The sequence below is a fragment of the Neoarius graeffei genome, chromosome 19, assembly GCF_027579695.1.
Source record: "Neoarius graeffei isolate fNeoGra1 chromosome 19, fNeoGra1.pri, whole genome shotgun sequence".
NCBI lineage: Eukaryota > Metazoa > Chordata > Actinopteri > Siluriformes > Ariidae > Neoarius > Neoarius graeffei.
The window spans coordinates 22826289-22853349 of NC_083587.1; the positions used below are offsets into that span (position 1 = coordinate 22826289).

General features: G+C 42.2%; 1 protein-coding gene across 1 annotated transcript; it reads right to left on the reverse strand.

Annotated features, from left to right (window-relative positions):
• On the reverse strand, window positions 1–27061 carry LOC132867882 (solute carrier family 22 member 13-like). Its single transcript, XM_060900853.1, has 10 exons — window positions 26687–27061; window positions 20465–20568; window positions 20102–20256; window positions 19860–20028; window positions 13591–13711; window positions 13415–13509; window positions 12997–13211; window positions 1009–1117; window positions 246–455; window positions 1–82 (listed from the first exon to the last, which is right to left on the reverse strand). Exons 1-10 carry the CDS (start codon window positions 27059–27061, stop codon window positions 1–3), a joined length of 1635 nt encoding a protein of 544 aa, XP_060756836.1.

The window sequence follows — 27061 nt, forward strand, 5'->3', positions numbered from 1 at the left end:
TTATAATTTCGTGCTCCTTGGTGATTCTTTCATCATTTCTTGCTGGTTAATTCCACTTTCAACACTTCCCTTCTTCAATATCCTACAAATAAACATATTAAAAAAATCAGATATATTAAATCTCAGAGGTGATTTTACATCTGGGTAATAACTCTTGGCTTTAAAGTTATTAAAATATACACATGCATAAAAATTCAATGCAAAAACTCAATGAAAGTCAACGAATCAAGACTGTATCCACTCACATGTTCTTATCCATGAGAGCATCCATGTGATCCAGAAGCTCTGTGTTCAGGGTCTCGGGAAGCATAAAGCAAAGCACTCCAGCGAGAAAGGGCAAACTCCCAAAGATTACCATTGGAATGGCATGATGATAGACATCCAACAGACCAATGAGAGGAGCCAGAATCCCACCCAGACGGGCAAACATGGCGTTTAATCCTGCCCCATTCTGCCTGCAACAACAAGGTTAACAGGTCAACCAGGGCAAAAACAAGCTACATAAGGGGGAAAAAAATGTGCTGCACAATGCAGATTCTCATCTCATTCTCATCATCTCTAGCTGTTTATCCTGTTCTACAGGGTCGCAGGTAAGCTGGAGCCTATCCCAGCTGACTACGGGTGAAAAGCGGGGTACACCCTGGACAAGTTGCAAGGTCATCACAGGGCGAACACATAGACACAGACAACCATTCACACTCACATTCACACTTAGGGTCAATTTAGAGTCACCAGTTAGCCTAACCTGCATGTCTTTGGACTGTGGGGGAAACTGGAGCACCCGGAGGAAACCCACACGGACACAGGGAGAACATGCAAACTCCACACAGAAAGGCCCTCGCCGGCCACGGGGCTTGAACCCGGACCTTCTTGCTGTGAGGCAACAGCGCTAACCACTACACCACCATGCCGCCCCAATGCAGATTCCTTCATGGAATTAAGTATTTTGTATACAGTATAAATACAGTATGCCATATTAAGCAGGAATGCAAGTTACTCATTCATTACCTCACGACAGTGGGGTACAGCTCAGTAGTGTACACGTACACTATGGTAAAGGAAGAAGCAAGTGAGAATTTCCCCAACACTGCTATGACAGTCACCACTATGGGGTATTCTGGAAGAAAAGGTTAGAAGTTAGAGGCTTCAGCAAACAGTGTATCCATAACACAGAAAAGACTTTGGTATGTGCTTGAAAGTCAGTTACATAAAGTTGTATGAATCCTTTGAGGGGAATTCATTTGAGTGAGTTTGTCATTCTTTTAAGAAATGGACAAGAGTGATAAGTTCATTTGAAATTCTGAGTTAGTACTGAAAACATGACATGCAAGTGTTATTGGGTAAGGCTAAGGTCACACGACAGCTTCCAATGGGTTTGCCAATACTTGGTGATGAAAAATTGGGACCATTGCCACCAATTGTGTAATGCACAGCAAATGTTCTCCAAGCTTTGCAAGTTGTTTTTTGGTGTGTCTCCACCTCATGAGTGGCCAAAAATGTCACGAAAAATTTCAATGCATGCACTGAAATTTGCTGGCATTGTTTTCGTCTGGAAACTTCATGGCAAATACTCACAGATGGGTTTGGGAATATTTCCCAAAGCTCGGGGAACCTTCTCAACCAAACACCTGATTTTCATTGATAACCCATGGCAAAGCACCGCAAGCTGTAGTGTGACCAGAGCCGAATAAAACAAGAACCAATCAGATCTCAATATACAAAATTAATTAATTCGTCCTCAGAAGCCTCTTTATCCTGGTCAGGGTTGTGGTGGATCCAAAGCCAATCCCAAGGACACTATGTGCGAGGTAGGGATACACCCTGGATGGGATACCATGACACCGACAGAACTGTGGCAGCGGGGGCATGGCCAAGCGTCAGTTTATGAGTGGAGGTCGGGGTCAGGGAAGGTGAGTGGCCAAGTCATTACACCTGTTCTCAATTTTTATATATATATATATATATATATATATATATATATATATATATATATATATATATAAAATGTGTGTTGGTGATGGTGGAACATAAAATGAACATAAAATGAGGGGGAGAGCAGAGAAGAGGTCTCTCCCGACCAGAACACAGGTGTGTGTGTGCGCGTGTGTGTGACTGTGTGTGAGCAGTGAGTGAGTGAAGCTGAAAAGCAGCAAAGTAAAGGAAAATAAAGTGTGTGAGAACTTCAGCTCCCACCTGCCGTGCTTCGGTACTCCACCCACATCAGGGACTTATTACAGTGGTGCTGAAACCTGGGACGTACAGAAGGGAACCACCGCATGGAGTCCTCCCCATTTAAGGAGCTCATCCATGCCCTCGCTACCACCCAGCAGAATCAGCATCAAGCGCTGATCGCCCTCCGGCACGAACAAGAGCAACACTTTGAAGCCTTGATGCTGGTCCAGCAGGAAGATCACCAGGTGTTCTGGCATTTGCTTGCATCAGCAGGGGCTTCAACCACCACCACAGCAGACCCTCCTCATGTCACTGTCGCAAAGATGAGCCCGCATGACGATCTAGAAGAGAAGTCTTCATCTCTCTCTTTGAGCAAGCGGCCGAAACGTGGGGGTGTCCACTCGAACAGCGTACGGCGCGCCTCCTCCCGCTCCTGACTGGCAAGGTGCAGCTTGCAGCACAGCAGCTCCCTGTCAACATCTGGCTCATGTACGCTGACCTAAAGAGAACCATCCTGCAGCGTGTCGGTCACTCCCTGGAATAACATCTCCAGTGCTTCTGGATGCTGACGTTGGAGGAGGTCAGCCAGCCATTTGCATTCGGCCAACAAGTCTGGGACATCTGCCAGTGGTGGCTGAGGGCGGAAGACAGCAACACCAACGGGATCATCCATCTGGTGGCACTGGAACAGTTCATCTCTCGACTTCCAGAAGGAATGGCGGAATGGGTCCAGTGTCATCACCCAGTGTCACTAGAACGATCCATTGAGTTGGCAGAGGACCATCTGTCAGTGGTTCCAACAGGAGGCAGACAAGACGCCTCTCCTCATTTCTTTTCTCTCTCTCTTCCCGCCCACCATGGAGGTGGGGGCTGGCTCCTCCCCAGCCAGCCCGCCACACCCATGATGTCCTCCCTTCTTCCTCTTCCATGTCTGTGTCTTCTCCCCCTCAGGTGAGTGACGCCCATAACACTGGTGCAGAGGGAAAGCCTGGGCCGATGTGCTGGCGCGGTGGGGAGCCGGAGCATCTCCAGAGTCAGGGCTCTCTGATGGAGGTGGGAGCTGTGATCTGGACCCCTGACACGCCAGAGACCGCCCCCAATCAGGCCAGAACATATCGCATGCCGGTAAGTATTCAAGGTGATACATATCACATGTTGGTGGATTCCGGTTGCAATCAGACATAAATTCACCAAAGCCTGGTGCAAGGTGAGGGACTGGGGGGAGCACAAGCAGTGAAGGTGTTGTGCATGCATGATGATGTTCACCATTATTCTCTAGTGTCTGTCCATATTCTATTCCGGGACCAAAAGCATAGAATAAAAGCAGTGATTAATCCCCATCTCATCCACTCACTGATTTTGGGGACTGAATGGCCAGGGTTAAAGAACAGGTGGAACACATTAAGAGGTGGGTCCTGCATTAGTATGTCACGAGAAGATCCCGGTGTGGCATTGACTGGGGAAGCTGTCACAGAGCTATCTACGTCTGCACAGCATCAGGGCGATACGAAGAGTGAGGAGCAGCTCGCCCCTCCTCCCTCTCTCAGGCCTTGAGGATTTCCCATTAGAGCAGTTGCGAGATGAGACTCTCTGTCATGCTTTTGACCAAGTGAGAGTAATCGATGGTCAAACTCTCCAGCCAAGCGCGACAACGGTTTTCCCATATTTTGCTATTATTAAGGATAGGTTGTACTGAGTGATGCAGGACACTCAAACAGAACAGAACAGATAACCCAGTTGTTAATCCCAAAGAGCTGTAGGGAACTCATATTCCATGCGGCTCACTTTAATCCCATGGCCGGACACTTGGGGCAGGATAAAACACTAGCCTGAATAATGGTCGGATTCTATTGGCCAGGGATTCACAGGAACATTCACTGGTGGTGTGCAGCATGCAACGAATGTCAATTAGTAAATCCCGTAGCCACTCCAAAAGTGCCTTTGCGCCCTCTCCCTCTAATCGAGACCCCTTTTGAGAAAATTGGTATGGATCTTGTAGGGCCATTAGATTGGTCAGCATGAGGATATCGCTTTATTTTAGTTCTGGTGGACTATGCAACGCAATATCCGGAAGTGGTGCCTCTCCACAATACCTCAGCACACAATATTGCGGAAGCGCTCTTCAATATTATGTCCTAGGTCGGGATTCCAAAAGAAATCCTGACAGACCAAGGCACTACACTTATGTAATGCACACTGTGCAAATTGTATGGGTTACTGGGAATTAAGTCTATCCACACCAGTGTCTATCACCCACAAACGGATGGCTTCGTGGAACGGTTTAATCGGACACTCAAAAACTGAATTCAGAAAATTTGTAAGTGAGGATGCACTTAATTGGAATAAATGGCTCAAGCCCCTGTTATTTGCAGTACAAGAGTTCCCACAAGTCTCCACAGATTTTTCACCATTTGAGTTACTATATGGGCGTAAGCTGCGTGGCATTTTGGATGTGCTACACTATGAGAAAATTGGGACGAGGGACCTGCACCTAGCAAGAACAATTCAGTATGTTCTCGACCTGCGTGCAAAACTCCACACCCTCACGCATTTAACCCAGAAGATTTTATGGCAGGCACAAGAATGTCAATTCCAGCTGTACGACAGAGGCACGCACCTTAGAGAGTTCACACCGAGAGACAAGGTAATCATATTATGGCCCACGTCGAGCTCCAAATTAAATCACCAAGTGGCAAGGGCCCTTCGGGGTCACACAGTAAGTCAGGGACGTCGACTATGAGGTGAGGTGAACGGATAGGGGCGGGGCACTGCAAATCGACCACCTCAACCTGTTAAAACATTGGAACAAGGGGGTCCGCATGGCATTGGCATCGGTAGTTCCAGACGAGGCAAAGCTGGGGCCAGAGGTAAAAAAAAAAGGAACATCTCAAACCACTCCAGTCCCTTGTGGAGACCACCTCTCACCAGCCCAAGTCACCACTCCAGTTCCTTGTGGAGACCACCTCTCACCAGCCCAACTCACGGAGGTTGCCAAGTTGCAGAAGGAATTTTCCGACGTGTTCTCGTCCCTTCCTGGTTGCACCCACCTCATAGAACACCACACATTGAGACGCTCCTGGGGGTGGTGGTGCGTAGCCGCCCTTACTGCTTTCCTGAACACACACACACACACAAAAAAAGGGGGGGATGAACTCAAGCCCATGTTCAAAATGGGAGTCCCACAGTGACTGGAGCAGCCTCGTGGTCCTGGTTCCCAAGATCGATAGGTCAGTTTGGTTCTGTATGGACTGTAGAAAAGTCAACACGGTGTCTAAATTTGATGCATACCCAATGCCTCGCATTGATGAGTTGCTCGATTGGTTTGGCACTGCTCACTTTTATTCGACGCTGGATCTAACGAGGGGATATTGGCAGATCCCCTTGACTCCTCTATCCCAAGAGAAAACGGCCTTTTCCATACCGTTTGGGCTACACCAATTTGTCATGCTTCCTTTTTGGTTATTTGGGGCTCATGCTTCATTCCAGCAGCTCATGGACAAGATCCTTTGCCCTCACGCTGTTTTTGCGGCAGCATACCTCAACGACATAACTATTTATAGCAATGATTGGCAACGGCACCTAGAACACCTTAGGGCCATCCTAGAGTCGCTGAGGTTGCACAGGAGCGAGGCTGCGCGAGAGCGAGGCTGCGCGAGAGCAGACAGAGAGGTTGCGTGAGAAGCGAGGCTGCGCGGGAGCGGGCCGAGAGGAAGCGCGGGAACGGGCCGCGTAACAACAACCAACGCAATGCCCCCGAAGAGAGCTCCTACAGTCGAGGAAATTGACGACATTAAAAAAATCCCTCGACTTTCTGGGTGAAGAAATCTCTGCTGTCAGGATGCAGCAGAAGACCATCTTGGACCTGGTGGAAGAGGTCAAAGCTCTGCGGCTGCAGAACACGGAGAAGGCGAAGAGGATCGCCTTTCTCGAGAACCGAGTGGAGGAGCTGGAGCAGTACACCCGGATAAACAACATAATTGTGACCGGATTGCAGATTAAACCCCGGTCATATGCTGGAGAGGAGCAGAACGAGGAGGATGCTAACTCTGTGGAGCAACAGGTGTTAGCATTCCTGCACTCCAAGGGGATTGAGGTAAAAAGTACTAACATTGAGGCATGTCACCCTCTCCCACGGAGAAGCAACACAGACACACCGGCGGTAATAATAAGATTTGCCAACAGAAAGTATAAGATGCAAATGTTAAAGCAAGGGAGGAAACTGAAAGGCTCAGACGTTTTTTTAAATGAGCACTTAACAAAAAAAAAATGCAGACATTGCAAGAAAGGCGAGATTCCTGAGGAAACGGGAAAATACAAAACACTTGGACACAAAACTGCAAGATATTTATAAAGCTGAAGGGATCTCCAGAAGAGGCCAAGATCCTGGTCATCCGAAATATTGGGGAACTGGACAAATTCTGAGGGAGCCAATCAAAGTAATTTACAATCATGACACAAGGATTGGACACTGGACACAAGAACTGGACACTTTCCTTTATACTGAACATAAAACACAAGATATGGAAAATAATATTGATCCGGAAAATAATCTTTTCAGCAACATCAATATCAGCTGCCGGTATTATACTGAAAATCAATACAATGCAACATTCAGAGAAGGAAAGAAGATATCAATTATTCATTTCAATACCAGAAGTCTATATGCCAATTTCCATAAAATGAAGGAATATTTCAGTCAATTCAATACTCCACATTCAATATAATAGCCATATCAGAAACTTGGATCAATGATGAGATGGGCATAGATTTTGAGCTGAACGGGTATGAATTTAATTATATCAACAGAAAGAACAAAAGAGGAGGGGGAGTGGCAATATATGTTGATAATAGTTTGGAATATAAAATTAATAATAAAATGACGGTAGCTGTTGATGATTGGATGGAGTGTATTACAGTTGAAATATGTTGTAAAAAAATGAAAAATATAACGGTGAGCTGTATATACAGATCTCCTGGATCAAGCATAGAAGTTTTTATAGATTGGATGGAAAGTATGTTTATAAAATCAACACAGAAGGTCATGTACATCTGTGGTGATTTTAACATCAACCTCTTAAATCATAAGAAACATAAAATGACAGAAGTGTTCATTAACTCAATGTTCAGTATGGGACTGTATCCAACTATTACCAGACCAAGCAGGATCGCTTCTCACAGCACCACTATAATAGATAATATATTTACTAATATCCTGGAAAATAATACAGAGAGTGGACTACTATTAACAGACATCAGTGACCACCTACCTATTTTTAATGTATATTACTGTAATTATAGCAAGAAAAAGGATACTAAAAATTATAAATATATAAGAGTGAAAACTGAAGAAACCATGATTGCGCTAAAAAATGACTTAATGATACAGGACTGGAATGTAGTTTATAAAGAAAAAGATGTTGATAAAGCATATGAAGAATTTTTAATAATATTCAATAAACTATAGAATAAAAATTGTCCTATAAAGAAATACAGTAATATACATAAACATACAAATAGTCCATGGGTCACCAAGGGGCTACAAAAAGCCTGCAAAAAGAAAAATATATTATACAGACAATTCTTAAAGCATCGAACTATAGAGGCAGAGGAAAAATATAAAAAATATAAAAATAAATTAACTAATATTATGAGGATATGTAAGAAAGACTATTATAATAAATTAGTGGAGAAAAATAAAAACAATATTAAAGGTATATGGACTGTACTAAATGGTATGGTGAGAAATGGATCCAAAACTACAAATTACCCGGAGTACTACACTGAAAATGACAAGACCATAAATAATATGGAGGACATGGTGAATGGTTTTAACCAGTACTTTGTAAATGTGGGACCAAATTTAGCGGCAAAAATAAAGGAACCCGAGACAACACAATGTGGGAAAATAGAAGATATGGGGGATAGAAATCCAAGTACAATTTTTCTAACTGCAACTGATGAGGAAGAAATTATCCAAATTGTAAGAAAATGTAAAAACAAAACCTCTGCAGACTGGAATGATATAGACATGTTAACAGTAAAGACAGTTATTGAGGGAATTGTGAAACCACTCACCCACATCTGCAATTTATCTTTTCAGTCAGGTACATTTCCAGACAAAATGAAAATTGCAAAAGTGATACCATTGTTTAAAACTGGAGATAGACACCATTTCACAAACTACAGGCCTGTTTCTTTACTTCTTTAATGTACAATTGATAATAGACAATACTAAGATAGAAATGGTACAGGAAATTAAATTTCTTGGTGTGATTTTGGATCATAAAGTCTGCTGGAAACCTCATGTAGGATACATACGAGCAAAACTGGCAAAGTGCTCGGCAATACTGTGGAAAACAAAACATTCTTGATTGTAAATCTTTGCATACTCTATATTACTCATTATTTTTGCCATATCTGACTTACTGTGTCGAAGTCTGGGGAAACACCTACAAAACCACTCTGCAGCCGATATGTACAATACAGAAAAGAGCAATAAGGACAATAAATAAAACAGGATACAGAGATCACACAAACTCACTATTCATAAACTCACACATGTTGAAATTTATGGATCTGGTCAAATTCAGAACAGCACAAATAATGTACAAAGCGAGAAATAATCTATTGCCAAAAAATATACAAGGAATGTTTAGTGAGAGAGAGGGGGGATATAATCTAAGGGGAGACCTAAATTTAAAAAAACCAAAGGTTTGAACAAATATGAAAAGCATGTGCGTATTGAGCTGTGGGGTGACTTTATGGAACAGACTGGAGACAGAAATAAAACAAAGTGCAAATATAAATCTGTTTTAAAAAAGGTACAAAAAAAATTTTAAACAAGTATATTGAAGAGGAAGTATGTCAATGGAGAATGATGAGGGATAAATAGAATAGGGTTGATTGTTATATTAGAACTAACTTAGTATATGGTATATATGTTATATATTTATATATGGGGATAGTTTATATCTTCATATTTACAGGGATAGGTATGTAGTAGATATTTATTTTGTAATTATATATTTATATAGATATTTATGAAGTGTATATATGGTATATAGTATATATATTTTTGTAATTATATATTTATATGGATATTTATTCAGTGTATATGTGGTATATAGTATATATATATATTTTGTAATTATATATTTATATAGATATTTATGAAGTGTATATGTGGTATATATTTTGTAATTATATATTTACAACCCCAATTCCAAAAAAGTTGGGACAAAGTACAAATTGTAAATAAAAACGGAATGCAACAATTTACAAATCTCAAAAACTGATATTGTATTCACAATAGAACCAAGACAACATATCAAATGTCGAAAGTGAGACATTTTGAAATTTCATGCCAAATATTGGCTCATTTGAAATTTCATGACAGCAACACATCTCAAAAAAGTTGGGACAGGGGCAATAAGAGGCTGGAAAAATTAAACGTACAAAAAAGGAACAGCTGGAGGACCAAATTGCAACTCATTAGGTCAATTGGCAATAGGTCATTAACATGACTGGGTATAAAAAGAGCATCTTGGAGTGGCAGCGGCTCTCAGAAGGAAAGATGGGAAGAGGATCACCAATCCCCCTAATTCTGCGCCGACAAATAGTGGAGCAATATCAGAAAGGAGTTTGACAGTGTAAAATTGCAAAGAGTTTGAACATATCATCATCTACAGTGCATAATATCATCAAAAGATTCAGAGAATCTGGAAGAATCTCTGTGCGCAAGGGTCAAGGCCGGAAAACCATACTGGGTGCCCGTGATCTTCGGGCCCTTAGACGGCACTGCATCACATACAGGCATGCTTCTGTGTTGGAAATCACAAAATGGGCTCAGGAATATTTCCAGAGAACATTATCTGTGAACACAATTCACCGTGCCATCCGCCGTTGCCAGCTAAAACTCTATAGTTCAAAGAAGAAGCCGTATCTAAATGTGATCCAGAAGCGCAGACGTCTTCTCTGGGCCAAGGCTCATTTAAAATGGACTGTGGCAAAGTGGAAAACTGTTCTGTGGTCAGTCGAATCAAAATTTGAAGTTCTTTATGGAAATCAGGGACGCCATGTCATTTGGACTAAAGAGGAGAAGGATGGCCCAAGTTGTTATCAGCGCTCGGTTCAGAAGCCTGCATCTCTGATGGCATGGGGTTGCATCAGTGTGTGTGGCATGGGCAGCTAAGACATCTGGAAAGACACCATCAATCCTGAAAGGTATATCCAGGTTCTAGAGCAACATATGCTCCCATCCAGATGACGTCTCTTTCATGGAAGACCTTGCATTTTCCAACATGACAATGCCAAACCACAAACTGCATCAATTACAGCATCATGGCTGTGTAGAAGAAGGGTCCGGGTACTGAACTGGCCAGCCTGCAGTCCAGATCTTTCACCCATAGAAAACATTTGGCGCATCATAAAACGGAAGATACGACAAAAAAGACCTAAGACAGTTGAGCAACTAGAATCCTACATTAGACAAGAATGGGTTAACATTCCTATCCCTAAACTTGAGCAGCTTGTCTCCTCAGTCCCCAGACGTTTACCGACTGTTGTAAAGAGAAAAGGGGATGTCTCACAGTGATAAACATGGCCTTGTCCCAACTTTTTTGAGATGTGTTGATGTCATGAAATTTAAAATCACCTAATTTTTCTCTTTAAATGATACATTTTCTCAGTTTAAACATTTGATATGTCATCTATGTTCTATTCTGAATAAAATATGGAATTTTGAAACTTCCACATCATTGCATTCTGTTTTTATTTACAATTTGTACTTTGTCCCAACTTTTTTGGAATCGGGGTTGTATATAGATATATATGAAGTATATATATATATATATATATATATATATATATATATATATATATATATATATATATATATATATTAAATATAGATATTTATGTAGTGTATATATGGTATGTAGTATATATTTATTTTTTCAATTAAATATTTATATAGATATTTATGAAGTGTATATATATGGTATGTAGTATATATTTTTGTAATTATATATTTATATAGATCTTCATGAAGTGTATATATGGTATATATTTTTATAGGTGTATTAATGTAGTTTGGATTTCGGGGTAGTTAAAAAGGGGTGGGAAATTAAAAAAGTATTGTACTTCTTCCCACTCCTTTTTCGAACAATGTGCGGTGTATTGTAATGTCTTAGCTCTTTATGTTATTTTATTTAGTTATTTTTTGTCACTTTCTCGTTGTCTTTCTTTTGTATGTACAAATAGTTATATAAATTTTTTTTTTATACATGTTCGAAATAAAAATAAATTCAAAAAAAAAAATCAGGTGTGCAGGTCTCACAGCTAGCCCAAAAAAGTGTGCAATTGGGCAAGTGGAATTACAGTATCTGGGTTTCCACTTGGGTCGTGGGTAGGTGTGTCCCCAAATTAACAAGACTGCAGTGATTGAGGCCTGCCCGAGGCCCAAGACCAAAAATGGGATGAAACAGTTCCCGGGGCTGGCTGACTACTATCGTAGGTTCATACCTAATGATTCGGACGTCACCAACCCGCTAACTGATCTCACTAATAAGGGAGCACCAGATCCAGTCCAGTGGACGGAGCAGTGCCAAGAGGCTTTCACTAAAATAAAAGCTGCACTGTGTGGGGGGCCACTTTTACACTCCCCGGACTTCTGTCTCCCCTTTATTTTACAGACGAACGCATCAGAAAGAGAGCTGAGGACCGTTTTGTCCCAGAAGGTGGAGGGAGAGGAGCATCCCGTGCTGTACATCAGCCGCAAACTCTCGATGCATGAAAGGAAGTACAGCACCATCGAAAAGGAGTGTCTAGCCATCAAGTGGATTGTCCTCGCTCTCTGATACTACATGCTGGGGTGCCCTTTCACCCGCTGTTCAGACCATGCGCCCCTCCAGTGGCTCCACTGCATGAAGGATGCCAGAACGTCCTCCAGCTGTTTAAGTTCGAGGTGGTCCACAGGTCGGGGGCGCAGGTGGTGGTGTCGGACTTCCTGTCCCGTTGGTGGGGGAGTCCGCTGCAGGCTGGACAGCTCTCCGACCTGAGTCGGGCGGTGGAGGCGTGTGGCGGTGGGGCCAAGTGTCAGTTTGTGAATGGAGAGCGGGGTCAGGGAAGGTGAGTGACCAAGTCATTACACCTGTTCTCAATTAATGTGTGTGTGTTTGTTGCAGTGATGGTGGAACATAAAAGGAGGGGGAGAGCAGAGAAGAGCTCTCCCCCGACCAGAACACGTGTGTGCATGTGTGACTGTGTGTGAGCAGCGAGTGAGTGAAGCTGAAAAGCAGCAAAGTCAAGGAAAATAAAGTGTGTGAGAACTTCAGCTCCTGCCTGCCATGCTTCTGTACTCCACCCACATCAGGGATTTATTACAAGATTATGACCTCACCTTCGTCTAAAAAATGTTTTGTATGTTTGCACACAGGGGCGGCACGGTGGTGTAGTGGTTAGCGCTGTCGCCTCACAGCAAGAAGGTCCTGGGTTCGAGCCCCGGGGTCGGCGAGGGCCTTTCTGTGGGGAGTTTGCATGTTCTCCCCGTGTCCGCGTGGGTTTCCTCCAGGTGCTCCGGTTTCCCCCACAGTCCAAAGACATGCAGGTTAGGTTAACTGGTGACTCTAAATTGAGCGTAGGTGTGAATGTGAGTGTGAATGGTTGTCTGTGTCTATGTGTCAGCCCTGTGATGACCTGGCGACTTGTCCAGGGTGTACCCCGCCTTTCGCCCGTAGTCAGCTGGGATAGGCTCCAGCTTGCCTGCGACCCTGTAGAAGGATAAAGCGGCTAGAGATAATGAGATGAGATGAGATGTTTGCACACCTGCTGGGATGGCAAGAATGACCAGACATGCAGTTCCCCCGAGAAGCAACACTGCACTTTGAGATTTCTTTCTGCCAAAGCGCTCAATAAGTGGGTAGCAGCTGAGTCGAGCAGGAATCTCTGCAATGCCGAAGATGAGCTGTGTCAGGTAGATGTTCACACCAAAGTTTCCCACATTCAGACTGATCCCATAGTACACCAAGCAGATCACAAACCTGTCAAAGGGACAAGGCAATTTGGGGAAAAACACCAAAATGTCAGAATGGGATTAACGTGAAGATACACATCTGTATTGCACAATATTGTGCATTATTCAAAATATAATGGATGCTCAGAATCTAGGTTTTGTGTCGTTTACCCTTTTTCATAAAACATATTTTGTTAAGTATTGCAAGTACTGGTACAAATTTGAACTTGCCAGATAAAGCACATAATCAACGTCCTCTTTCTCAGACTCGTCACTCGGAAAAGGTCCAGCATGCTGCCGGTTCTGACTGTGTTCTCTGCCTCCATCTGACGGACCAGACATTGACATTACAAATTCCATTAAAAACAAATACAATTGAATATTTTGTTGAGACACACTTCAATTACCCTTTCAAGCAGAGAGTCTGAAACTATCCTGCCATTGACCCTGGCTGCATTCAGGATTATCTTTTTGGCTTCCTCCTGTCTGCCTTGAGTCAGGAGCCATCGAGCCGACTCTGGAAGGATCCTTAAAACAGAGAGCACTTACAAATATGGTATATATTATTCAAAGAGGTTTACTGATGAGGCAAACAACAATTGAACTATATACTTGAGCAGTTGCTGGATAAGGACTTTACAGGGGTTTCTGGTAGAACTGATGTTAAAAACCAGACCTTCTACAGAACCTTAACTACTGAGGCACCAGGTACCACTGGCTTCCAGATATATGGGTTTATAATCTGTTCCATACATGCCTTGTTAGCTAAAGGTCCATACATAAAATAACTAATTTTATAGATAGATAGATAGATAGATAGATAGATAGATAGATAGATAGATAGATAGATAGATAGATAGATAGATAGATAGATAGAGTAGAAATTCGGACGGGTGGGTGGAGCACAGAAGGACGGCAGGCCAGAAATTAGTTCAAAAAAAACTCTTTATTGTCACTTTTCAGTGATTTTTACACTCTCCCAGCCACACACGCACGCTCAGCGTGTGGCACACACACAGGTCGTCTGGTTGGGGAGAGAGCTCTCTTCCTCTCCTCACTCTCTCCTTATATTGAGGTATTTCACCCACGTGACCAAGTCACGTGATGCAGCCATTTTGGACGGCACGCTTAAGTCCTTCAGTGCAAGGCAGTATGAGATGGTGGAGACCTTTGCACATTTTAACAAGAAAGTAAGCTGTGATTCGTGTTAAATTGGATCTGTCTTTTATCACAAACACTGTACCCAGCCTTGGTATGGAGCCAAGGTAGTCGACAGAAGTCAACAGTTTGATGAAGGATGACCCCAGCAGTTTGAAACGGTACAAGGTAGGCTATGTTCACAACACTGTCTTGTTACTCGGGGGATCCGAGATCCCCTGAAACAGACATGAGATCCTTTGAAAACATGATTTGGGAAATGTTGGGGGGGGTCTCTAAAATATTGGCAAAATGATGTTTATTGACATAGCAATCGTGTGTAACGGGAAGCATTTGCATATCCGAAGTGTTGTGTTTACATGACAACGACTGCTGCTGCCAGGTTGGTTGTTGAGTAGCCTAACTGTTTTTTTTTTTTCTTGCGTGTGGTATCATTGTTGACGCGAGGTTGTTTTTTGAACATGCCAATGCGGACACGATTTCCCCTGATGAGTTATGATTTCAGACGCGATGCGTGTGTGGAGTCCGCGTGATATGTGCGTAAGATAGGCTTCTCATGTGTTTGGAGATCCGCACTCTTTTTTTTTCTTTTTTTCTCTTTCTTTCTTTCTTTTTTTCTTTCTTTTTACTTAATTTCCCTGTTTATTTCTGTGTCCTGTTTCTTTCTAACCTCTGTTATTGCGTTTTATGTCTGATGTCTGCTACATGCAACCCTAGACAAATTAACACTGACTTGTTTCACTGCTCAGATGGGTTAACAAACACTGACCCATTTACTTTTTGCTATATATTTTATCAAAATTGCGTTAACTGATAAACTAACCTGAAATGAAATGATCACTGCAAAGTCTGGAGTACTCTGTTGGCTCCCAATCCTGTCTTTTCACAGCTGTAATCCCTCTTGTCTGGGTCAGTAGTAAACCGGTAGTGATGTGTCGGTCGCGAACGATCTGGTTCAAAGAGCCGGCTCTTTGAAGTGAACGACGGGAGCCGGCTCTTCGGTGGGAGCCAAGTTGGGGAGCCGAATTCTTTTTTTGTCCTTAGGTGCCTCAGAGAGAGAGACTTTCACAAAAAAAAGTTGCTGTCCGATTGCGTCTTTGTGTTGTCTATTACCATTCAAAGGAAAAAAAGTAGCATGGTGTACGCCTACTTTTTTTGGTTGGGGGGGTTGATGTCATTCACAGCTGCGAAAATACGAAAATTGGTGTAATGCTTAAAGCTGTGGAGCGCAGGGGAGAGGAGTCTGTGAGGCACCTGAGGAGGGGAAAATCAGCTGTGTATTTTATATTGGTAATATAACACAGTTTTGCATTATGTTTGTGAGAAAATAATTTATTAATTGGTAAGTAAGTTTTATTTCTATAGCTAGAACATTGTTACACTGCTATACTTTACAAAGCTTTACAATGGCTACAAAAACTAAAAAAATAAAATGGAAAACATCCTATTGATAAAATATAAATAATGTAATTAATTAACTAGTTAATTTCAGCAATTAAATCAAAAATAAAATCTCAGGAGCCGTTTGGGAGCCGAAAGAGCCGGCTCCTTATAGTAAGAAGAGCCAAAAGAGCCGAAATTCCCATCACTAGAAACCGGTAAAAGGAGCGTCCTGCACGCTGTCCCTGTCTGTTGTGGCAGCCCACAGCACAACAAGCAAACACCATGGTTATTTATAGAGTGCTTACTGACAAATTAATCTATTCTAGGTGTCTGTAACACGTTTTTTTTCAAGCCGGTTCTCCCTCTCTGTCTGCAGCGTTAGTGTGTAGCTTGACGTTCAAAATGGCAGACACCAGGGCGTCACGTGACCCTGTGATGTCAGGTGAAATACCTCAATAGGGCACGGTCACTGGGGAAGACACACAAACGCACATTAACTGACATGAGGTGTAGTGATTCTGCCACTTACCTTCCCTGACTGCCCTCCGGCCCTCCGGTCACAGACCGACACTTGACCACGCCCCTGCTGCCACATTATATATATATATATATATATATATATATATATATATATATATATATATATATACACAGTGGTGCTTGAAAGTTTGTGAACCCTTTAGAATTTTCTATATTTTTGCGTAAATATGACCTAAAACATCAGATTTTCACACAAGTCCTAAAAGTAGATAAAGAGAACCCAGTTAAACAAATGAGACAAAAATATTATACTTGGTCATTTATTTATTGAGGAAAATGATCCAATACTACATACCTGTGCGTGGCAAAAGTATGTGAACCTCTAGGATTTGCAGTTAATTTGAAGGTGAGATTAGAGTCAGGTGTTTTCAATCAATGGGATGACAATCAGGTGTGAGTGGGCACCCAGTTTTATTTAAAGAACAGGGATCTATCAAAGTCTGATCTTCACAACACATGTTTGTGGAAGTGTATTACGGCATGAACAAAGGAGATTTCTGCGGACCTCAGAAAAAGTGTTGTTGCTGCTCGTCAGGCTGGAAAAGGTTACAAAACCATCTCTAAAGAGTTTGGACTCTACCAATCCACAGTCAGACAGATTGTTTACAAATGGAGGAAATTCAAAACCATTGTTACCCTCCCCAGGAGTGGTCAACCAACAAAGATCACTCAAAGAGCAAGGCGTGTAATAGTCGGTGAGGTCACAAAGGACCCCAGGATAACTTCTAAGCAACTGAAGGCCTCTCTCACATTGGCTAATGTTAAGGTTCATGAGTCCACCATCAAGAGAACACTGAACAACAATGGTGTGCATGGCAGGGTTGCAAGGAGAAAGCCACTGCTCTCCAAAAAGAACATTGCTGCTCGTCTGCAGTTTGCTAAAGATCACGTGGACAAGCCAGAAGGCTATTGGAAAAATGTTTTGAGGATGGATGAAACCAAAATAGAACTTTTTTGTTTAAATGAGAAGTGTTATGTTTGGAGAAAGGAAAACACTGCATTCCAGCATAAGAACCTTATCCCATCTGTGAAACATGGTGGTGGTAGTATCATGGTTTGGGCCTGTTTTGCTGCATCTGGGCCAGGACGGCTTGCCATCATTGATGGAATAATGAATTCTGAATTATACCAGCGAATTCTAAAGGAAAATGTCAGGACATCTGTCCATGAACTGAATCTCAAGATAAGGTGGGCCATGTAGCAAGACAATGATCCTAAGCACACAAACCATTCTACCAAAGAATGGTTAAAGAAGAATAAATTAATGTTTTGGAATGGCCAAGTCAAAGTCCTGACCTTAATCCATTCGAAATGTTGTGGAAGGACCTGAAGCGAGCAGTTCATGTGAGGAAACCCACCAACATCCCAGAGTTGAAGCTGTTCTGTACAGAGGAATGGGCTAAAATTCCTCCAAGACGGTGTGCAGGACTGATCAACAGTTACTGGAAATATTTAATTGCAGTTATTGCTGCACAAGGGGGTCACACCAGATATTGAAAGCAAAGGTTCACATACTTTTGCCACTCACAGATATGTAATATTGGATCATTTTCCTCAATAAATAAATGACCAAGTATAATATTTTTGTCTCATTTGTTTAACTGGGTTCTCTTTATCTACTTTTAGGACTTGTGTGAAAATCTGATGATGTTTGAAGTCATATTTATGCAGAAATATAGAAAATTCTAAAGGGTTCACAAACTTTCAAGCACCACTGTGTGTGTGTATATACATACATACATATATATATATATATATATATATATATATATATATATATATATATATAAAATATAATTTTTTTTTTTTTGAAGGGCTGTCCGAGATGCAGAAGCAAGAGCCTTGATATTATAGATAGTATCTTAACCATGTGCAGCACAGTGGTTAACACTATCACCTCACAGCAAGAAGGCTCCGGGTTCGAACCGCATAGCCAACAGGGGCCTTTCTGTGTGGCATTTGCATGTTCTCCCCATGTTTGTGTGGGTTTCCTCCCACAGTCCAAAGACATGTGGATTAGGTTAACTACTCTAAATTGTCCATAGGTGTGAATGGTTGTTTGTCTGGCGAAGCCACAGCAGACCTAGCAAGTCGGCAATGGATGAAGCATGCTCAACACTGCAAAAAATAAAAATCTTAGGAAGTTTATTTGTCTATTTTCAAGTCAATACATCTAGCCTCCCTTATTATAAGACATAATTGCCCAACAAGCAAAACCTCATTTAGCTAGAAAGGCTAGTTTTTAGACAGTCCACCTTGAAAATCTTGTATAGACAAAATGTCTTGAAAAAGTCTTATTTGGAGCACCTTTGAAAATAAAACAAGTTTTTTTTCAAACAAGTAAGTACATTTTGGACATTTGTCAAATGTGGTTCATCTTGTTTCAAGAAAAAAAAGTATGCTTGTTTTGGGAATAAATGAACTTTACTGAAATCTTTGAATCTTTCATTACAATTCAACTCCACCTTACATATCCTAAGTTTACTGCGACTGTTTTCTCAGTCATTCAGAGTGAGCTCCTTCTAGATGCTGTACAGACTCTAGACCAGACAAGTGCCTTCAAAAAGGCTATAAGTGAGTGGAGGGCGTTTTAGTGAGGTCTTTTTGGAATGTTGTGAGTTAAGTTCAGTGGTTTTTTTTTTGGTGTTGTTGGTTGTTGGTTTTTTTTTTGTGCTTGATCTTGTAAACCCCTCGTACACATGAATAGTCAGTGCCCCCAAAATGCACTGTTGCTTTGGTATTGTGTAAGCACTGTAAGTCAAAATGCGTAGACTTTTTTTTTAATTAATTTATTTTTTTTGGTGCCTGAGGTCCTGGGGAAGTGGAACGTTAATAGATGTTTTAATGTTTGAATGTTGAAATGGGAAAAAAAATAAACTTGTTGCAATGCTACACGTGTCATCAACTTGATTCAAGATAGTCTCTGGTCTCATATCTAGAGTATTTTACTAATTACAGGTCACAAAAGGAGAATCTTTTAAGCTACCAATGCTTAGTTGTAGAATTTAACAATCCTAATATTAGTATATTTATCTTAAATTGAGTTTTTACTCTTAAGACTTTGTCATGAATTTAAGTGAAATACCCTTAAAATGAAATAAATAAAAATGACTTGAATGGCTAAATGTAAGAAGTATGATCTTGTTATAAGAACTATTTTGATTATTTTGAGTTAATCAGATCTCGCATAATAAGTTCCCCGATCTAATTTTGGAATTATTTTATCTAAAAACAGGTTAGATTTTTCATCTTACTTTAAGAAATCTTACCAAGTCAAATTTGACTAGTTCCATTGGCAGATTTTTTTCACCTGATTCAAGCAAATATGCTTTGTTTTAATCTTTTATTTCTTATTTTTGAAAGGCCATTTATTGCAGTGAAGATAGATGCAGTCAGCCACATAAGAGGTGTTAGGGTGAGTCCGCATCTGAACCCAAAATTCTTGTCAAAATTCTCTCTTAACCCAAAATAACACACGCTGGAATGAATTTCCACAGCAATAATTTTTGATGACCTTAGTTTAATAGACTGCAAACCCACCCGCCAACATGAATTAAGGACAGATTCAGACTGAGATTCAGAGTGAAAGCCTTACCAAAAGTAGACACCGAGGATCAGGATTGGTGCAGACACAACTAATTGGAGAATCCTCCAATTGCGGATGCCGAAGGCCAATCCAGATAGTATCATTATCCCCAGGGCATAGCAACAGTGAGACAGGATGGTGACCAAGGCCCGACGTGATGGACCACACCACTCAGGGCCTACAAAAATATTAGCCATCTCTAAAGTAATGTTAGTAAAAGGAATGGTATAAATTGTGTGTTCCATCAGTACCTATGATGTTGGTAGTGATGGTGACGCCAGATATAGTGACACCAACCACAAAGCGAAGAGCAATATAGATGTAAAAGTTGTAGGAGAAAGCAGCACCCACACCAAACAAGAACTGCAAAGTTAAAGAGAGTAGCAGAACAAAACGCCGGCCATATCTGCAAGGGTAGAAAACATGACAAGAAATTTGCCTTTTGTCATTACTTCAGCTCTATGGCCTCAGTCACTGTCTGACCCCAGTGTTGTGATGTTCAGTGAAAAAGTATAGAATAGTCATGTAGTATAGTGGGCAATAGAATAAACAATGAATTTACTACTAATTGTGTCCATTCTCTTGGTTATTTTGTTTATAGGAAGCCTCCTTACTTGTCAGCCAATGGTCCAAACAACAGAGCTCCAATGAGGAGTCCGGCCATGTAGATAGATTGTGAGGTCTCATTCAGAGTCTTACTTTCACACACCAAGTCAAACTAAAATAAATAAATAAATAAATAAATAGAAGAAAAGGAGTAAAAATATCAAAGCAAGCATTTAACCAAAACTTGGTGTCCCAGCAGCCTTCTACTTTTGAATCCATTTTGCATCCGAAGGGTCTATAATTTGCCCATTTGAAGGAAAATTTTAGGTAAAACCTGTGATGGCCGCACCTGCAGCCACACAATTGCATGAAAGTCGGTAACCCTCATGCATTAGCATATTTTAGTTTCTCAGACACTAATAGTTTCACACCCATATTACATACACCAACACATAAATTAAGACACATAGTCCTTAATTTCATATAACATAGCTATAATTAATTTAACTTGAAGGTACATACAGTGGGGCAAAAAAGTATTTAGTCAGCCACCAATTGGCAACTTCTCCCACTTAAAAAGATGAGAGAGGCCTGTAATTTTCATCATAGGTACACTTCAACTATGAGAGACAGAATGAGGGGAAAGAATCCAGGAAATCACATTGTAGTATTTGTAATGAATTAATTGGTAAATTCCTCGGTAAAATAAGTATTTGGTCACCTACAAACAAGCAAGATTTCTTGCTCTCACAGACTTGTAACTTCTTCTTTAAGAGGCTCCTCTGTCCTCCACTCATTACCTGTATTAATGGCACCTGTTTGAACTCGTTATCAGTATAAAAGACATCTGTCCACAACCTCAAACAGTCACACTCCAAACTCCACTATGGCCAAGACCAAAGAGCTGTCAAAGGACACCAGAAACAAAATTGTAGACCTGCACCAGGCTGGGAAGACTGAATCTGCAATAGGTAAGCAGCTTGGTGTGAAGAAATCAACTGTGGGAGCAATTATTAGAAAATGGAAGACATACAAGACCACTGATAATCTCCATCGATCTGGGGCTCCACGCAAGATCTCACCCCGTGGGGTCAAAATGATCACAAGAACGGTGAGCAAAAATCCCAGAACCACACGGGGGGACCTAGTGAATGACCTGCAGAGAGCTGGGACCAAAGTAACAAAGGCTACCATCAGTAACACACTACGCTGCCAGGGACTCAAATCCTGCAGTGCCAGACGTGTCCCCCTGCTTAAGCCAGTACATGTCTAGGCCCGTCTGAAGTTTGCTAGAGAGCATTTGAATGATCCAGAAGAGGATTGGGAGAATGTCATATGGTCAGATGAAACCAAAATAGAACTTTTTGGTAAAAACTCAACTTGTGTTTGGAGGAGAAAGAATGCTGAGTTGCATCCAAAGAACACCATACCTACTGTGAAGCATGGGGGTGGAAACATCATGCTTTGGGGCTGTTTTTCTGCAAAGGGACCAGGACGACTGATCCGTGTAAAGAATGAATGGGGCCATGTATCGTGAGATTTTGAGTGAAAACCTCCTTCCATCAGCAAGGGCATTGAAGATGAAACGTGGCTGGGTCTTTCAGTATGACAATGATCCCAAACACACTGCCCGGGCAACGAAGGAGTGGTTTCGTAAGAAGCATTTCAAGGTCCTGGGGTGGTCTAGCCAGTCTCCAGATCTCAACCCCATAGAAAATCTTTGGAGGGAGTTGAAAGTCCGTGTTGCCCAGCGACAGCCCCAAAACATCACTGCTCTAGAGGAGATCTGCATGGAGGAATGGGCCAAAATACCAGCAACAGTGTGTGAAAACCTTGTGAAGACTTACAGAAAATGTTTGACCTCTGTCATTGCCAGCAAAGGGTATATAAAAAGGATTGAGATGAACTTTTGTTATAGACCAAATACTTATTTTCCACCATAATTTGCAAATAAATTCTTTAAAAATCAGACAATGTGATTTTCTGGATTTTTTTTTTCTCATTTTGTCTCTCATAGTTCAGGTGTACCTATGATGAAAATTACAGGCCTCTCTCATCTTTTTAAGTGGGAGAACTTGCACAATTGGTGGCTGACTAAATACTTTTTTGCCCCACTGTAAGTTATCTCTGTAGTGCACACATTTAGTTAATTTATGTATATTCAACATTATGTTAATTTATCCTAGGTTCTAATTCCCTTTTCTTTTTTTCTGGTGCTGGGGGGTGCTGGGCTGCTGAGGTCATCTGGCAGGATCTGGCAAAAGGCTGAACCCTGGGAGGAGTGGCTTTAAATGCAGAAAGAAGCAATTGGGTACCATCATGTTCCTGCTGCATCAGAAGACATGCAGAGGAAAATGCATAGAGAAATGGCTATGCGGACTTACTCCAGACTCTGTGCTGCAGCTGGCTGGCTTCCAACTTTTCAGAGCAGACCATAACGTGGATCTCTCTGGATAAAACAAAGGGTGGTGGAATCTGTTTTTATGTAAACAGGGGCTGGTGCAGTGATGTGTCAGTGATCCTGAAACACTGTTCTCCCAACCTGGAATCATTTATCATTAATTGTAAACCCATCTAGTCCCCGTTTGAGTTCGCTTCATTCATTCTGGTTGGTGTTTACATTCCACTACAGGCCATTGTGCAGAATGCACAGTGCATGCTGGCCGATCAGATACTGGGTGTGGAGCAGACTAACCCGGAGGACTCCCTAGTTATTGTCCTCGGTTACTTTAACAAAGGTAATCTCAGCTACAAACTACCAAAATACAAACAGTTTATTAAACCAGAGAAGAGTATATTTTGGATCACTGCTACACTACAGTCAATAATGCCCATCACGCCCTCCCCCGTGTTGCACCGAGCTACTCTGACCATGTCATGGTCCACCTGATTCCTGCATACAGGCAAAAAATTAAAGCTGAGGAAACCTGTAGTGAGGGCATCTAAGATGTGGAGCAATGAGGCTGCAGAGAACCTTCAGGCATGCTTGGACTGGACAAATTGAGATGTGTTCAGGACTGTTACCAGTAGTCTGGATGAGTACACAGAGGCTGTGACGTCCTACATCAGCTTGTGTGAGGACTGCTGCATTCCATCACGAACCAGGGTGAGTTACAATAATGACAAACCCTGGTTCATAAGATAAGCTCAGACAGATAAGGTGGCAAAAGGAAGAAGCGTTCAGAAGTGGAGACACGGACAGGTTTAAAGAATCGAAGAACAGGTTTAGCAAGGCAGTGAGAGAAGCTAAACGTCTGTACTCTGAGAAACTCCAACACCAGTTCTCAGTCAATGACTCAACATCTGTGTGGAAAGGGCTCAGACAGATTACTGACCACAAACCTTCAGTCCCCCACTCTGTTTATGACTTGTGCCTGGCCAACCAACTGAATGAGTTATACTGTCGCTTTGAAAGACAATGGGACTGTCCTGATGGCATCCCCCGGGACTCCACACTCCAGCTCCAGCCCACCACCCCAATCATCTCCTCCACCTCTACTGCTGCCAGGGCCTCTCTACAACTTCACACCTCGGAGGCCCATCCACCTTCCACCACAGCCTCAACCAAGCAGCTCTTTAAGAAGCTGAACCCCTGCAAAGCAGCAGGTCCTGACTCAGTCTCACCATTTACCCTGAAGCACTGTGCTGATCAGCTGTCTCCGATGTTCACAGATATCTTCAACACCTCACTGGAGACATGTCATGTGCCAGCCTGCTTCAAGGCCTCTACCATTATCCCTGTCCCCAAAAAGCCAAGGATCACAGGATTAAGTGACTCCGGACCCATCGCCCTGACTTTTGTGGTCATGAAATCCTTCGAGCGCCTTGTGCTTTCCCAGCTCTAAACCATCAATGACCCGCTCCTGGACCCCATGCAGTTCGCCGACAAACCCAACAGATCTGCCAATGATGCTGTTAACATGGCTCTTCATGTCATCCTCCAGCATCTGGACTCCCCAGGAACCTATGCTAGGATTCTATTTGTGGATTTCAGTTCCATCTTCAACACCATCATCCTGGCTCTTCTGCCTGACTCCACCTGCAGGTGGATCACTGATTTCCTGTCTGACAGGAAGCAGCACATGAAGCTGGGGAAACATCTCTGACTCCTGAACCATCAGCACTGGATCCCTCCCCAAGGCTGCATCCTTTCTCCTCTATTCATCTCCCTGCACACAGACAGCTGTACCTCAAGTCATCAGTCTGTCACGCTCTTAAAGTTCACAGATGACACCATCCTCACTGGACTCATCTCTGATGAGGATGAGTCTGCCTACAGGTGGGATATTGACCATCTGGTGTCCTGGTGCAGGCAGAACAACGTGGAGCTCAATGCTCCCAAGGCAGTGGAGATGATTGTAGACTTCACTAACCTTTGTGGAGTATTTCTGCTTTCTGGGCATTATAATCACCCAGGACCTTAAGTGAGAGACGTATACCTGCTCTTACCAAGAAAGCACAGCAGAGGATGTACTTCCTGTTAAAGTTGAAGTCTGATCTGCCAAAGACAATGATGGTGCACTTTTACGCCATCATTGAGTCCATCTTCACCTCCATCGCCATCTGGTATGCTGCTGCCACTGCCCGGGACAGCACAGACTGTAGCATACTGTATAATTTGCTCTGCTAAGAGGATGATTGGCTGCAACCTTCCATCTCTTCAGGACTTGTATGAGTCCAGGTCCCTGAGGAGAGCAGAAAGGATTGTGGCTGACCACTCTCACCCCAGACACAAACTTTTGGAACCACTCCCCTCTGGTAGGAGGTTGCGGTCCATGAGAACAAAAACCTCATGCCATAAGGCCAGCTTTTTCCCCACTGCAGCTTGCTCAGCAATAAGGTCAGAGACCCCCACTGACTCCAACCTCACACTTCCAATCTGTGACATTAATGCACTTCATTTTTGAACTGCAATTTTGTACATTTCAAGGCCATGTCATGCATCTCCATTCTGTGAACCTTTATTGCTCATTCCAGCTCACATTGTACAGCTTGATTATTGACATCCCCCATTACACTTTCTCTTCGTTTCACACACTCTTGTCTGTGACCCATTTTTGCACATTTTGGGCATAATGCACAGCCTGGACTCCAACAACTCATGCACATACCCCTTAAATGTCCACTTTTCAAATTTGTATATTTCAGGTTCTTCTATTTTTACACACACGCGTGTGTGTGTGTGTGTGTGTGTGTGTGTGTATAGGTGGAGGTCAGGCACAATCAGCTGGAAGAGCTTGTCCTGCAGAAGAGCCAGGATGATGGTGTTGAAGACAGAACCGAAATCCACAAATAGAATCCTATTGTAGGTTCCTGGTGAGTCCAGGTGCTGGAGAATGACGTGAACAGCCATGTTAACAGCATCGTCGGCAAATCTGTTGGGTCTGTAGGCGAACTGCATGGGGTCCAGGAGCAGGTCTGGTTGAGTGCTAACTGTTTTTGCAAGAAGAATTTGTTTCCTTTCCTGCCAGTAGTCACCCATGAAGGTCAGAAACTTATGCTCATTGCTTTACTAGCTTATTTCAAATCTAAAAACTGTAAACCACTAAAATGTCTAGTAGCATTTTACACCATCACAATGTTAGCCTCGTACATCAAATGGTTTGTAATTAGCAAGGCTCTACCTTGTCAAGTGAAAGTTATGGTAAGGAAGAGTAGTGTGAAAAATCCCATTCATAAAAATGTGCATTTCGTTTTTCATGTGGTTATTTAAGTGTGCAATATCTGCAGTTTGGGTGAGTATGGGAGGCCTTAGACTTAAAAAGCTTGAAAGCTGATCTAATAAATATCTAAAGGTTCATTAGTTATTAAGTAGATAGGAGTTTGTTCCTACAGTTCCACTCTGAAGCTTTTCTGAAAATGATATCTTTAGAGGGGTGGTTCCAATCGTAAAAGGTTCACCTGCTCCCAAAGTGGCATGATGGAAAAGGCTTTGCCTCATCATCTGGAAATTGCAAGTTTGAATCCAGATGATGTCACAGTCATCTGTGGCCAGGAGCTGAAGAGAACAAAATTGGCTATGCTCTCAGGTAGGGGCGAACGTTCTCTAACTTCAATCACAGAAACATGCACTTTCCTTGGAGTGTTATGTTGAAAAGATGCTTCACATGGCTTTCGCCCTCCCTGTTTGGTAGCTAAGGGAGATTGGCCATGGCTAAATTACAAAGAGTAATAAACCAAATAGTCAGACCTATGTAGACCCCCCGTACCATTATCAAGCAACATGGCTTGTTTTACAAGACGTGCTGAATTAAATTCAAAACAATCATTTGTTAGGAAATACAGCTTACCTCAGTAATTAAGGTGCTACTCCCTTGAGGTGCTTTGTAAATCCAGCCATCTCTGCATTTCTCTGTTGTGTTTAGTCCATAGGCTTCAATGACTTCAAATTCAAGTTCAACAGGAGTGAACATTTCACAGCTCTCATACTTGCCAGCTGGGTCTTTAGGGACTGTCAAATTTAGCTGCTCCTCGTAAGTCAGGTTCGGCCCTTGTTTCCGAATCCAGTTAGTATTGCAGTTGTGTGGGAAATTCAGGCCAGTAAACACCTGGATAAACATGTGAAAAGCTGAGAAGATGTTGGGGAGGCATATTATCCCAAGCAGGCGCTTCTGGAATGGGCCAAATTCCCCAACAGCTGACAATATCTGGCTAAAGTCAATCAT